The 13246-nt window shown below is 51.7% G+C and overlaps 1 protein-coding gene across 2 annotated transcripts; it reads right to left on the reverse strand.

Moving 5' to 3' along the window:
• Window positions 1–1971: 1971 nt before the first annotated feature.
• On the reverse strand, window positions 1972–9709 carry UPK3A (uroplakin 3A). Of its 2 annotated transcripts, XM_003783115.2 has the most exons (6): window positions 9632–9709; window positions 8608–8763; window positions 7243–7522; window positions 5886–5968; window positions 3891–4023; window positions 1972–2174 (listed from the first exon to the last, which is right to left on the reverse strand). In XM_003783115.2, exons 1-6 carry the CDS (start codon window positions 9681–9683, stop codon window positions 2015–2017), a joined length of 864 nt encoding a protein of 287 aa, XP_003783163.1. In that variant the 5' UTR covers window positions 9684–9709; the 3' UTR covers window positions 1972–2014. The 2 variants fall into 2 exon arrangements, with proteins under 2 accessions (XP_003783163.1, XP_012656567.1); XM_012801113.1 differs by lacking the exons at window positions 5886–5968; window positions 7243–7522 and having other exon boundaries at window positions 9632–9700.
• Between the last annotated feature and the right edge of the window lie 3537 nt (window positions 9710–13246).

The raw sequence follows: 13246 nt of genomic DNA on the forward strand, positions 1-13246 counted from the left end.
CAGGAAGATGGACATTTCCTCTCCATTCTGGTAGTACTTTCATGGGTGTGTATATATGTTGAAATTTATCAAATGCATGTTTTCTTTGTTTCAGAGACAGGGTCTCACCTGTCATCCACACTGGAGTGCAGCGGCCTGATCACAGCTCATGGTAACCTCAAAATCCCTGGGCTCAACCCATCCTCCTGCCTCACCTCCTAAGTAGGTGGGACTACAGGTACACTACCACACCTGGCTAGTTTTATTTTTATTCGCAGAGACAGAGTCTCCATATGTTGTCTAGGCTGGTCTCAAACTCCTGGCCTCAAGTAATCCTCCTGCCTTAGCCTCCCAAAGTGTCAGGATTAAAATGCATGAGGTTTGTTTGTTTTGTTTGTTTTTTCTTTTTTTTTTTGAGACAGAGCCTCAAGCTGCCCCCCTGGGTAGAGTGCCGTGGCATTATAGCTCACAGCAACCTCCAACTCCTGGGCTCAAGCGAGTCTCCTGCCTCCGCCTCCCAAGTAGCTGGGACCACAGGCACCCGCCACAGCGCCCGGCTATTTTTTTTTTTTTTTTTTGGTTGCAGCCGTCATTGTTGTCTGGCGGGTCCGGGCTGGGGATTCGAACCCGCCACCCTAGGTGTACGTGGCTGGCGCCCTAGCCGGTTGAGCTATAGGCGCCGAGCCTTGTTTGTTTTTTCAAGCAGAGTCTCACTGTCACCCTGGGTAAAGCACCATGGTGTCATAGCTCACAGCAACTTCAAACTCTTGGGCTTCAAAGTGCTAGGATTATAGGCATAAAAGGCGCCTGTAGTCCCAGCTGCTTGGGAGGCTGAGGCAAGAGAATTGCTTAAGCCCAAGAGTTAGAAGTTGCTGTGAGCTGTGACCCCATAGCATACTACCCAAGGCAACAGCTTGAGGCTCTGTCTCAAAAAAATAAAATAAAATAATAATTCTTAAAAATGTTTATATCCTCACATAGTAGAAAGAACTAGGAAGCTTTCCAGAGTCTCTTTTGTAAAGGTAATAATCCTCTCCTGAGGCCTTCACCCTATTAACCTCCCCAGAGTCTCCCACTCCATCATATTGAGGTTAGGATTTCAACATGTGAAGCGGGGGCACACATTCAGTCCATAACTGTGGCCCTGGAGGACGAGTCGGGCTTTGCAGGGCTGTCTCCCTGGCTCACAGTCAAGTGGGACTGTGATTTTATCTTGGCCACCCCAAAAGGGGAAGCAGTTTTCCTCCCTGGCTCAGAAGAGGGAGTCAGTCTTTAGAAAGTCTTTTGTTTGTTTTTATTGAGACAGGGTCTTGTTTTGTTGCCCAGGCTGGAATATAGTTGGTCATCATAGTAATCTTCCTGCCTCAGCCTCTGGAGTAGCTGGGACTACAGGGACCCACCACCACACCCAGTTGATTTTTATATTTTTTTGTAGAGATGGGGTTTCAATCTTGCTTATGCTGGTCTCGAACTCCTGGCCTCCCAAAGTACTGTAATTATAGGCAAGAGCCACCACGCGTGGCCTGAACAAGTCTGAATGGAGACCCTGGACTAGGACAGCCCTCTCACCCCACTGGCTGACTTGGTGTCCTGCAGCTCCACCTGGCAGTGTTCCTGTTACTACAGGTGACATTAAACTCACTCATACCTTCCCATTGTGCTGGACTGGGAGAAGCCAGCTGAGCTATAGTGTAGCTCCAGGGTGCTGGAAATGAATCCTTCCCATCAGCCCATTTTACAGATGTGGAGATTGCAATGGGAGGGGAGTGGGCGGGGTTCAAGTAATTCCCAGGTTCAGGCTCAGTCCTCACCACTGTTAGTCCTCTGCCCTGCACCTTTCCAGAAATAATCCAAGCCCTCAATATGGTATCAACTCATTCATTTACTTTCTCATTCATTATGTAAACTGGAAATCTTAGGAAGATTTTATTGAGAGCTTTCCAGCAGTTGGCAACACACCCTGGTTCAACTTCAGTCAGGTCAGGGTGTGAACAGACCCAGGGAGGATGCTGCCCCCCTGTGGGTGGTGCTCGGCTCAGTCCTGGAGCTTGCTGGGATATACTTCAGCCCTGTCCAGGGGCAGTCCCCGGTTCACAGACGTGTAGGAAGGCTCTGAGGTCCCCAGCGACTTAGGGACAGCCTCCTGAGTGATCTGGGAGTCGTGCGTTGTTTCCCCATCAGAACTCCCCATGTCCCTGGCCAAGAAGATGGAGAGAGCCAGTATTAGGGGAGCAGAGCAAACCCACCCTCCTTGGGCTGGTCGTGGTCCTTCGTATGTAGACCGACACTGCTCTCACAGACGCCATCTTAGGCTTTCACTCAACCAACCAATCTTCCTGGGGGCACTTACTCCGTGCCTAGCCCTAGGAATGAGGAAAGTGACAACATCTTGAAACTAGGTGGACAATTTGTAGGCCTTACTCTGAGCTGGACCATTGGAGGCCATTGTTCTGCATCCCTAAAGAGCCAAGAATGTGTGGAGAGACAGATCACAACAGATAATGACCGACAAGCACAGGTGGAGCCACTGGAAGGCTTCCTGGAAGAGGTGGCAGCTGATCTGGTCCTAAAGAAGGGTCAGGGTAGAGAGAGGCACCGGTGTGAGGTCACCGGGTCTGATGTATGCAGGGCTGAGGGGTGTCTGGGGCTACAGTGGGAAGTTTGGCTGGGATGGAGCCAGAGCAGGGTGGAGGTGTTAGAGAGGTAAAGGGAACAGCCAGGTTGAATTCAGATTACAGGGCCTTAGATGCCAGATTAGAGCACTGCCCAAAGGAAGGGAAGGACACAATTATGTTCTGACCACGCCCAGATCCAGCAAGTACAGTCTCTTGGTAGCTAAGGTCATCTACTATTTGTGTTTTATTAACTTAATGTCAACCTGATTTCCAAGTTCACCACACCTCCCTTTCCCATGCCCCACCCCCTCTACCTTCCTTCTCCCCCCACCCTCCCACCCCGCTGGTTTCCAGGTATCCACTTAATTATACTTTTCTTTTTCTTTTTTTTTTGAGACAGAGCCTCAATCTGTCGCCCTGGGTAGAGTGCTATGGCATCTCAGCTCAGGTGTATGTGGTTGGCGCCTTAGCCGTTTGAGCCAGAGGCAACAAGCCTTAATTATACTTTTCTATCTTCTCTACCACCACCCCCAGGGACTCCTGATCCTCCTCAGAACTCCCAGGGCTCCCTCCCTGTCACTGAGGAGGGTATAGCACTTGAGGCCCAGCCTTCCTCCTGGAAGCCCAGCCTGGTGCTAAAGGCAGGTCTGCCCTGCTTTCTTCTGGTTTCCCACAGCACCTATGAGTCCTCCCAAGTATTAATGGAGTGTGTCTTCCTAGCTGGCAGCCCTATTAGCCCTGTTACACCTCATGGGAAACCTGAGTCAAGTCCTAATCTACAGCAGACACAAACCAGAGGTGTTAGTGGAGTCTGGAGACCTGGGTTCTAGTCCCAGGCTACATGCCTCGGGCCACCCTTCCCTGCCACCTTCCCTATGCCAAGTGTCAGTTTCCCCTTCTGTACTGCAAGTGGGTGAATTATAATGACAATAAAAGCAAATACGTGTCAAGCTCCTGGCACTTCCCTGAGGACTCATAAGGATCATTCCATATAACCTTCACAATTTCAGGGGGCAAATATTTTTCTCCATTTTCCAGACAGGGAAACAGGAATGGAAAGATAACATGCCTTGTCCAGGGTTGCACAACTCTGGTGTCAGAGCTAAGATCTGGGTTGGCTGATGCCCAGAAAGCCCAGTGCAGAGCCCCTTCCCTCAGCCGAATGACTTGACCTTGAAGGCCCTGCAGCCTTGATATCTGGGACTCTGCTCCCCTTTGTGGAAAGTAAACTCCCTTGCCTCCTTGGAGCATGTCCAGGAGTCCAGCCCTCCCAGTGGGCAGCTGGCAGGTACTCACACAAAGCTGAGGATAATGGCACCAGCAAAGCCCACAAGCAGGAAGAAGGGCAGGGAGCCCAGGATGGAGGTGATGACAATCATGCCTCCACTCCGCCGGCCTGGCCACGTGTCGATCGTCGAGTATGGGGTGACTGCAGTGGGACGGGGACACAGCCCAGTTACTCCCCAGGTGCTGAGCTACCAGCAACCTTCCCTAGGGAGGTGGCTGTGTTCCCCTGCTCCAGCTGCTGGGGATACAGGGATGAGCTGGGACTCAGTTTGCTGACTCTCCTTCTCAGGTTTCAGGCACAGTTACTCTGTCTGTGCCGCATACCTCTTCCCAACTTTCCTGTGGTTCTGGCCTCTTCCTCTTGCTTTTTTTCCCCTCCCTCCATTGCCCAGGCTACAGTGCCATGGCCTCAGCCTAGCTCACAGCAACCTCAAACTCCTGGGCTCAAGCGATCCTCCTGCCTCAGCCCCCTTAGTAGCTGAGACTACAGGTTTGCATTACCATGCCTGGCTAATTTTTCTCATTTTAGTAGAGACGGGGTGGGGGATCTTGCTCTGGTTCAGGATGGTCTTAAACTCCCTGAGTTCAAGGGATCCTCCCACCTTGGCCACCTACAGTGCTGGGATTAAAGGTGTGAGCGACCCCTCCTGGCCTTCTTTTTACATATTTTTAAATTATAAACTAACTCAAGTCTTCTGGCAAGATAGATGAGAAACAGATTATAAACAATTAAAACAAATACAAGGCACAAGGTCTTGGTCTAACAGGAGTATATAGGTGGCTCTTGCTTTTCTAAGACCTCATCTATGGACAGGCAGAATCCCCAAGTGCACGTACCCAGAGAGCTGGGACTGTACTTCTGGCTGTTTCCCCAAAGGCACCCTGTAGGGGCCCAGTAAGAACTCTTTTTCAAACTTCCCAGATGAAGAAACTAAGGGCCTGAAGGGCTTGCATGGGAGTGAGGGCCAGAAGCTGGGCTTGGCCCTCAGTCCCAGGGGTCCTAAGGCTGTTTCAGGAGCACCAGGATTCCTAGGAATGCCAGGGAGGGATGGGCAGGCAGTGAGGATGGGAGGGGTCACCCCAGCGGCACACCCTCACACTCACACTGACGTGCATTTCCCACACACACACTCACGCTCACACACCACTCTACCCCACTCATCAGCCTGTGACCCCAGGCAACCTTTCAGAGCTGCAGCTCCCACCTGCCCATCCTACCTTGCAGTCTTGTCTGGGGGTAGAGGGAGGAGGAGCCCTAAGTTAGGATCTCATACAGTTAGAATGACCTTCCAAGTCCCTCACATGGACCCTAATGTTCGGTAGACACCATTTTATTTGTCTAAACCTTGGGTCTCTGCTGAGGATCCCAAATGATGGCTAGGAAGCAACAGGGCAGGACCCCAGTCCGCTCCGGCACCCTCCCAGCCCTTCTGCCCTCAAGAAAGCCATCCAGGGCAGCGCCTGTGGCTCACGGGAGTAGGGCGCCGGCCCCGTATACTGAAGGTGGCGGGTTCAAACCCAGCCCCGGCCAAAAACTGCGAAAAAAAAAAAAAAAAAAGAAGCTATCCTGTTGTGGGGAAGGGGTGATGAGGGGGATGTGTTCCAATGTTGTAGGGAAGGGGTGGGGAGTGGGTGTGTGTGGTTCTCTTGCTGCCTCCTCTGTCTGTCTCAGGCCTCTGGAACCATCTCGGAAGGTCATAGAGGTTCAAGCTATGTGCCCCTTGGGGCCAACACACCAGATGGCTGGACAGGCTTTGACTTCAGTTACACCTGCCATCTGGCCTAAACCCCACCAAGTCCTCCACCTTGAACTGTTTCAACAGGAGGCCCTCCAGGACTGGAGGGAGGAAGGAGGAAGTTCCAGGTTAAACTAGTCCTGAGCCTGGGGAGGCATTTGTAGGTATAGACAGTATGAGTGTTGTTGTTATGGTCCCACCTGCCCCTTGAGGCCCTTGAGGAAGTTGGAATCCCACAGGCAGGACTTGGCGCTCACACGCTACTTACGCCACTTGGTGCGGATGGGGTCCGACCACAGGGTCTGGTCCTGTACCAAGCCTGTGGACATACTGACGAGGACGTACTTGAACCTGGAAGGAGGCCGGGCAAGGGTGATTCCATCCTTCCCATGAGCCCTAGCCACAGGGAGATGGGGGTGCAGGATGGCCTGGTGGTTGGGGCAGAGGAAGGCTACCAGGAGAGGGGAATGGAGATAGATAGCCACTGTGTGGGCTCTGGGCAACAGGACAGAGCTGGACTTGGCAGCAGCTCTGGGCCACACTGGATCCCCTGGACGCCTCCCCAGCTTAGATGCCACCTCCTCCGAGAAGCCTTCAGAGTCAGCACCCCTCCTCTAGGCACACCTCTCAGAGCCCCTCTGCTTCCTGAGCATATCTTTAGTGTACCTGTTCTCCTTGCATTTCTTTTTTTCTTTTTTTTTTTTTGAGACAGAGTCTTACTTTATCACCCTTGGTAGAGTGCTGTGACATCACAGCTCACCACAACCTCAAGCTCTTGAGCTTAAGCAATTCTCTTGCCTCAGCCTTCCAAGTAGCTGGCATTACAGGTGCTGGCCACAATGCCCAGCTGTTTTTAGAGATGGGGTCTCGCTCTGGCTCAGGCTGGTCTTGAACTCCTGAGCTCAAGCAGTCCACCCACCAGGGCCTCCCAAAGTGCTGAGATTACAAGTGTGAGCTACAGTGCCTGGCTCTGTTTTTTGTTTTTAGACAAAGCCTCAATCTGTCGCTCTGAGTAGAATGCCATGGCATCACAGGTCACAGTTCACAGCAACCTCAAACTCCTGGGCTCAAGCAATCATCTCAGCCTCCCAAGTAGCTGGCACCATAGGTGCCTGCCCCAATTCCTGAGTAGTTTTTCTATTTTAGTAGAGACAGGGTCTTGTTCTTGCTTACACTGATCTCCAACTCCTGAGCTCATGGGCTCCTCCTGCCTCAGCCTCCCAGAATGCTGGGATTACAGCCATGAGCTCCTGGCCAGGAGTCCTTGGCTAAATTCTCAACTTCTCTCTATTCCCAAGATGGGAATTCCAGAGGTGGTGCTGTCCTCAAGGCAGGCTTGCAGATGAAGTCAGAGGAGAGATGGCTGGCTTCCTTTGAGGTTGAAGAGGAGCGAGAGGCTCCTCAAGTTAGCATCATTTGTGGGGCCTACTGCAAAATTAAAGTGTAGGCCCCACAAACGTGGGCTCCTCAGAGTTGCACATCAGGAAGTCGGCGCTGCCTGGGACCTGGGTGGTGCTAGCCTGTAAGCTCTCGACATACATGGCTGCCCCATGTATGTCCCACTTCATCCCCCACTGCATCTTCCCAATCTGGGCTGGGGCTCAGTTGTGGCTGCTCACACCCACCTGTACTCCGTGGCCCCCAACAGGGGTGGGTTGCAAAGGCCCTGGAAGTTGGGGTCCCACAGGCAGGTGGAGTTGGTGCCCACCCTGACCAGGTATGCATTCAGGATCTGCGAGGCCTGGGACACATCCCCAACAGCATCCAGGCTGGGCAAGTCATTGCAGGGGGTGAGGTCAAAGGCCGCAGCTTTGTAGGGGCCTGTCCGCCCGCCCTCCGTTTGTTGAAATGTCGAGTTCAGTGGGGTCTTGGTGCTGTCCTGTACTGACGCATTCCTGGAGCTGGCTGTGGGGGCAGCGGCAGGAGTGAGATTCCTGGCTACTCCAGCTCAGTGTCGCTTGCTCTGTCATTCATCAAACACCCCTGAGCATCCTCTTTGCCCCAGCCCTATGCCAGGCACTGAGGTTACAAGCCCGGGATAAGCTCAGTCTCTCAGCCTCTGTTCTCCTGGTGCAATGGGAGAGATGGACAAGTAGGGCCTCTTGCCTCAGGGGCTATGTCTGGCCCTGACCCTGCTAACAGACTCTTGTCATCTCATTGCTGAAAGCCCTGGATTCTCTCTTCTGTCAAATGGGAAAGGAGGGTCGTGTGGTACAGGGGAAATGATGCCAGGTCCCCGGTCTCCTTCTCACTAGATGGGTGATCTTGGACAGCTCACTCACCCTCTTTGGGCTTATTTTCTGGTCTATGAAGTGGGAAAGGAATACCCCCACAGTGCCCACAGATTAGGCACAGGCAGGTTAGCAATAAACATTTGCTGAAAAAATAAAACTATGACCCTGAACAAGCTGTTGTAAAAAATTGGTTTTTAGAAATGTAGAAGTTGTCCTTGGGCTCCTTCTCCCAGAAGCCTGGTATGCTCACAAGTGAAGAGAGGTCAAGGGCTAGACCAAGCAAGCAGGTCTGAGCAGGTCTGAATGCTTGGTTTTGCCCCACAAATACTGATCTTGAACCTCATATTCTGGGAGGTCTCAGGAAGGACTTGGACTTGAGGATGGTAGAGATAAGGTTCACTCTCCACCTCTGGGAGCTCCAGTGAGTTGCCCACCTTTCTGAGCCTTGATTCCCTGCCCTGTAATGGGGCACCTTAGCTACCTTGCAAGCTGGTTTTACATATTAACTCCAAGGTGTGCATAACACCTAATATGATCTAGGTACTCTGTGATTGGTGTCCCTCTAGTGTAAGGACAGGTCCCTGACCACAGCACCCAGCCCAGGATTGGCCCAGAGTGGATGCCAGAGCAGGTCAGTAAAGAGCAGGGGTAGTTTAATTAAACTACTACAAGGACAGAGCAACCCTCTACCTGCCTCCTCCTTATGGACAGGTCAAAGCCACTTTTGGAGCAGCGAGGGGGAAGCAGGACCATTACCTGAATCGACCAGGACATATAGGTAGATCTCATACATGCCATTGAGAGGCTCTGAGCTGTCAAACATGCAGAGAGGCTTTTCCAAGGCCACGGTGGTGAGTGTGGGGTTGTTAGTGGCAAAGGTCACACTGGCCAGTTGGGGCTGGAGGTTCACAGCTGGAGGAGGCAATGAGGACAGGAACTGCCCCCCAGAAGAACTGCCCACACCCACGGGCACCCTCTTCTCCCCACCCCATCTGCATACAGGTCCCCAGCACCTGCTGTGTGCCAGGCTGTGGGCTTCGCCTCCCCATGGGCCACCTCATGATTGTCTCAGACATGACCCCCCCCACCCAGTCATCCTGGCCAGAAACCCGGCAGTGGGCCAAGCTGCTGCCCTCTCTCCCCCTGCAGACATTCAGTTGCCAAGAACCCTGGTGCGCTTCCTAAGCGTCTCTCTACCCAGCGGCCCAGCCCACCCCCTCTTCACTTGGACCCTGTAACAGGCCCCCCTCTGCTCTCCAGCATGCAAATCCGTCCATGTCACTCCCCTGCTGAGGGCTCTCCGGAACCCTGTGCCAGGTCCTGAAGTTCTGGGCTTTGCCTTCGTTGGGTTTCCACCCCACCCTCTGCAGGCTCCCCTCACCCCATCTCCCCATCTCACCCCAGCTCAGGCCTCACTGATGGGGGGCGGTTCCTTGAACAGGCCTTGCTGCCTCCCCCCTCCACGGACTTGCCCAGCTTCTTCCTCAGGAGAATGATCCTCCTGCATCTCCCCCAGTTCACGTATCATTGTGAGTCTAGGTCTGGTCCCTCCTCTGGCAGACGCGCGTGTGTTGGTCTCTTGCAACACACCATGAGCTGGGCCGTAGCCAACCGTGAGCCCTCATATGCCCACCAGAGGAAGCTCATAACTGTTGGCTATTACTATTATTAATAATAATTTGGTCCCAGAACCAGAAATCAGGGTCCAGGTAGTGCACGCCCCAGGATGCAGCTGCATGCCCTCCCCGGGCACAGTCCCCTCCACTCATTCCCCTCCTACCCGAGCCAAACCGCAGGCAGCCGAGGGAGAGCAGCGCCCAGAGCGGAGGCATGGCCCGGGGGAGGCCGTGAGAGCGCGGGGCGGGAGGTCCAGACGGCGAGCAAGGGCACCTGGGCTGTCCTGCCGAGCACTTGCCGCCCTGGGCGCTCGGCACGCCCCGCCCCCTTCCGCGTCGGCCAATCCGCGGCCTCCTCCACAGCTATTTGCATACTTCCCGGCCCAGGTGTACCAAGACCCGCTTGGTGTGCCAGGGCTCAGATTTATCCCAGTGGGACATTCCCAAGCCTCCCCAAAGAGCCTACTGTGTGTTGAGACCAGGGTGGCGTTTTCACTGCGTCTCTCTCACCTAATGAGATCTTGGAGGCAAGCCAACCTCTCTTGGAGCCTCAGTTTCCGTACTGTGAAATGGGGACGCCAGTTCTACAACTCTTTATGGAGCCCCTGCTATGTGCGAGACACTCACTGGGCTCTTGTGAATCGAAATAGGAAATAATCCTGGGCATGGGAGCTATTGGAAGACCTCCAGTATAACCCTTTCGGTTCACGTGTGCAAAACCCAGGGACGCAGGGAGGGCAGGGACCGACCAGGTCACACGTGGACTCCCTGGAAATGCAGAGGCTAGAATTGGAAACCCCCAGCCTAGGGTTGTTTCAGAAGGGATGGAACATTACATTGCCTGCCTCCGGAGGGGGCTTTGAAAATAGCTATGGGGCTCCTTACCTGCACTGGGGGGGGGGGTGTCTTCTAGCCTCAGAAAACTGTGCACACCTGCCAGTGCACTTAAATAAATTTTACAGGGCCAGGTGTGGTGGCCTACGCCTATAATCCTAGCACTCTAAGATGCCAAGGCAGGAGTACTCTTGAGCTCAGGAGTTTGACACCAGCCTGAGCAAAGGCATGCTCCATCTCTACAAATAAAAATATATATATATATATATCTGGCTCGGTGCCTGTGGCACCAGCCACATACACCTAAGCCAGATACACCTAAGCTGGCGGGTTCGAATCCAGCCCAGGCCCGCCAAACAACGATGACAGCTGCAACCCCAAAATAGCCAGGTGCTGTGGCGGTCACTCTACCAAGGGCGACATAGTGAGATTCTGTCTCAAAAAAAAAAAAAAGAAAGAAAGAAAAAAAGAAGTAATTACAAAGTAAAAATCATCGTTTCATAAGCCCCTTGGTGATAACTGAACACGAAAGAATTCCCTCAATGGATGATGTCGTCACAGGGTGAAAGATTTTTAGAAAAAAGTGCAGAAATCTGAGGACACCAACTTAACCAAATGGCAAAATGGAAAGTGCCCAGCAGTGGGACGAGCTGACCTCATGTGCTGCCTGGTGTCGTGACACAGGGCTCACTGTCATCTATGCTGTGTCCTGCCCAGAACTTTTAACCTGAGTCTGATCAATAAGCAGACAAATCTAAAGTGAGGGACTTCCTGCAAACCAGCTGGCCTGGATGCTTTGAAAATAGCCACATTGTCGGCTCGGTGCCTGTGGCTCAAGTGGCTAAGGTGCCAGCCACATACACCTAAGGTGGCAGGTTCGAATCTAGCCTGGCCCGCCAAAACAACAATGACGGCTGCAACCAAAAAATAGCCAGGCGCTGTGGCAGGTGCCTGTGGTCCCAGCTACTTGGGAGGCTGAGGCAGGAGACTCGCTTGAGCCCAGGAGTTGGAGGTTGCTGTGAGCTGTGATGCCACAGCACTCTACCCAGGGGGACAGCTTGAGGCTCTGTCTCAAAAAAAAAAAAAAAAAAGAAAGTAGCCACATTGTCAAAGACAAAAGCAAAAATGAAATAAAGCATAAGCCTGAGGACTGTTATAGAATGAAGGAGACAAAGGAGATGGAACAATTAAATGTACAGAGCGAAGTTTGATTAATTCTTGGATAAAAACAAGCACCCTATAATGAACACTATTGTAGTTAGGTTGACAATGAGAGATTTGAATTTTGGTCTGTATTAGATAATAACATTGATTAGATGTCAAATTTCTCGGTCATGTAAAAGGGGATACGTGCTGGAGTAATGTGGATGCAGTGTCACCAACTCTGGAACTGACAAATATGGGCCATGACAGAAAGAGAGGTAACGCAAATGTGGCATAATGTTAGCAACTGGTAAATAAATGTGGGTATTCATTGTACTGTTCCTGAAATGTTCCTATAGGTTTGAAATTTTTCATTGTCAAATTGTTGGGGAAAAGATTCTATGCTGTGCTACTAGTGCACTGTTCCCTTCTCTGGGCCTCAGTTTTCATTCTGTAAAATGGGGAGGGAGTTTGAGGGCCTCCCAGCTCTGTTGTGCAGAGAGTGGATGGTCAGATGCTTATCTTCAGTACACAGAAAGTGCCCCAGAGATAAAGAAAACCAAAGGTGGGGTTTTGTTCCAAGAATTTTTATAGACTGATATTTCTTGTCCAACAGTTTTGACCTTGGAGTTTATCAGAGGCAAGCAGGGTTGATCTCGAAGGCTCAACCCAGAATCACTTATGAGAAAGACTGGGCCCTGGAACTTGTTTTCTCCAAAATGCTATGGTTTCTTGTTTTGTTTTTTTTAAATAAATAAATAAATAAATAAACTAACCTCATCTCTTGCTTTACCCAAATATGGAGAGAACATTCAGAGGAAAATGTTAACACAATAATCTGTAAAGCCCCCAAAATGTTCTGTGAAAGAGAAAAAATTTTTGATTTATAAATAAGTCTGCATTTCAAAGAATGCTGACTTGGGTTTTGCATGTTTGGCAGGGGGGCGGTGGGGAGTGCAAGAGAACTGAGCCACCATGGCAGATTTGCTTGGAAAGACCGATGCTGGTATCAGTGGAGGGGGATTAGGTGAGTGTGCCTGACACCTGCTGGTGTCCCTGCTGCTCCATGTGGACATTCCAAAAAGTCTCTTGCAAAAAAAATTTTTTTTTAATTTCCTTTTTTTTTTTTTGAAACAAGCCTCAAGCTGTCCCCCTGGGTAGAGTGCCATGGCTTCACTGCTCATAGCAACCTCCAACTCCTGGGCTCAAGGGAGTCTCCTGCCTCTGCTTCCCAAGTAGCTGGGACCACAGGCGCCCGCCACAACGCCCGGCTATTTTTTGGTTGCAGCCATTATTGTTGTTTGGCCAGTCCGGGCTGGATTCGAACCCGCCACCTTAGGTGTATGTGGCTGGTGCCTTAGCCGCTTGAGCCACAGGCGCCGAGCCTAATTTCCCTTTTTGAAGGGGCAACTTCCAGGGCACTGAGTTTCAGTCTGACTTTAGATCCATTTATATATCTGGATCTATCATGCTGTCCTTCTGAACCTCTAGCCTGGAGGATATGCTCCTTGGGAGACTGGGAAGCAGGAGGTTCTGTGGCATGAAAGATTAAGTAAAACCCAGCCCCTCACAGGCCTCCGTCCAATTTGAAACATGAGGAGTTTAAGGGCTGGAAATGCTTGACCCAGAAATGTTTCCCCAAGAGCCAGAGAGACCGGATCTGGTCGGTTTCCACACTCCTTTCTTTCTTTCTTTTATTTTTTTTTGAGACAGAGCCTCAAGCTATCCCCCTGGGTAGAGTGCCATGGCATCACAGCTCACAGCAACCTCCAACTCCTGAGCTCAAGCGAGTCTCCTGCCTC

Source organism: Otolemur garnettii, unplaced genomic scaffold (genome assembly GCF_000181295.1).
Source record: "Otolemur garnettii isolate 467f Iridium unplaced genomic scaffold, OtoGar3 scaffold00007, whole genome shotgun sequence".
NCBI classification, from domain to species: domain Eukaryota; kingdom Metazoa; phylum Chordata; class Mammalia; order Primates; family Galagidae; genus Otolemur; species Otolemur garnettii.

Bases quoted from the DNA above. Each gene is read 5' to 3' on its own strand.
- UPK3A (XM_003783115.2), bottom strand. From the start codon at position 9,683: ATGCCTCCGCTCTGGGCGCTGCTCTCCCTCGGCTGCCTGCGGTTTGGC. The intron at 8,764-9,631 runs GTAGGAGGGGAA...TGCCTCCTCCAG, and splicing joins CTGCCTGCGGTTTGGCTCGG to CTGTGAACCTCCAGCCCCAA. The intron at 7,523-8,607 runs GTAATGGTCCTG...CTGCCCCCACAG, and splicing joins ATATGTCCTGGTCGATTCAG to CCAGCTCCAGGAATGCGTCA.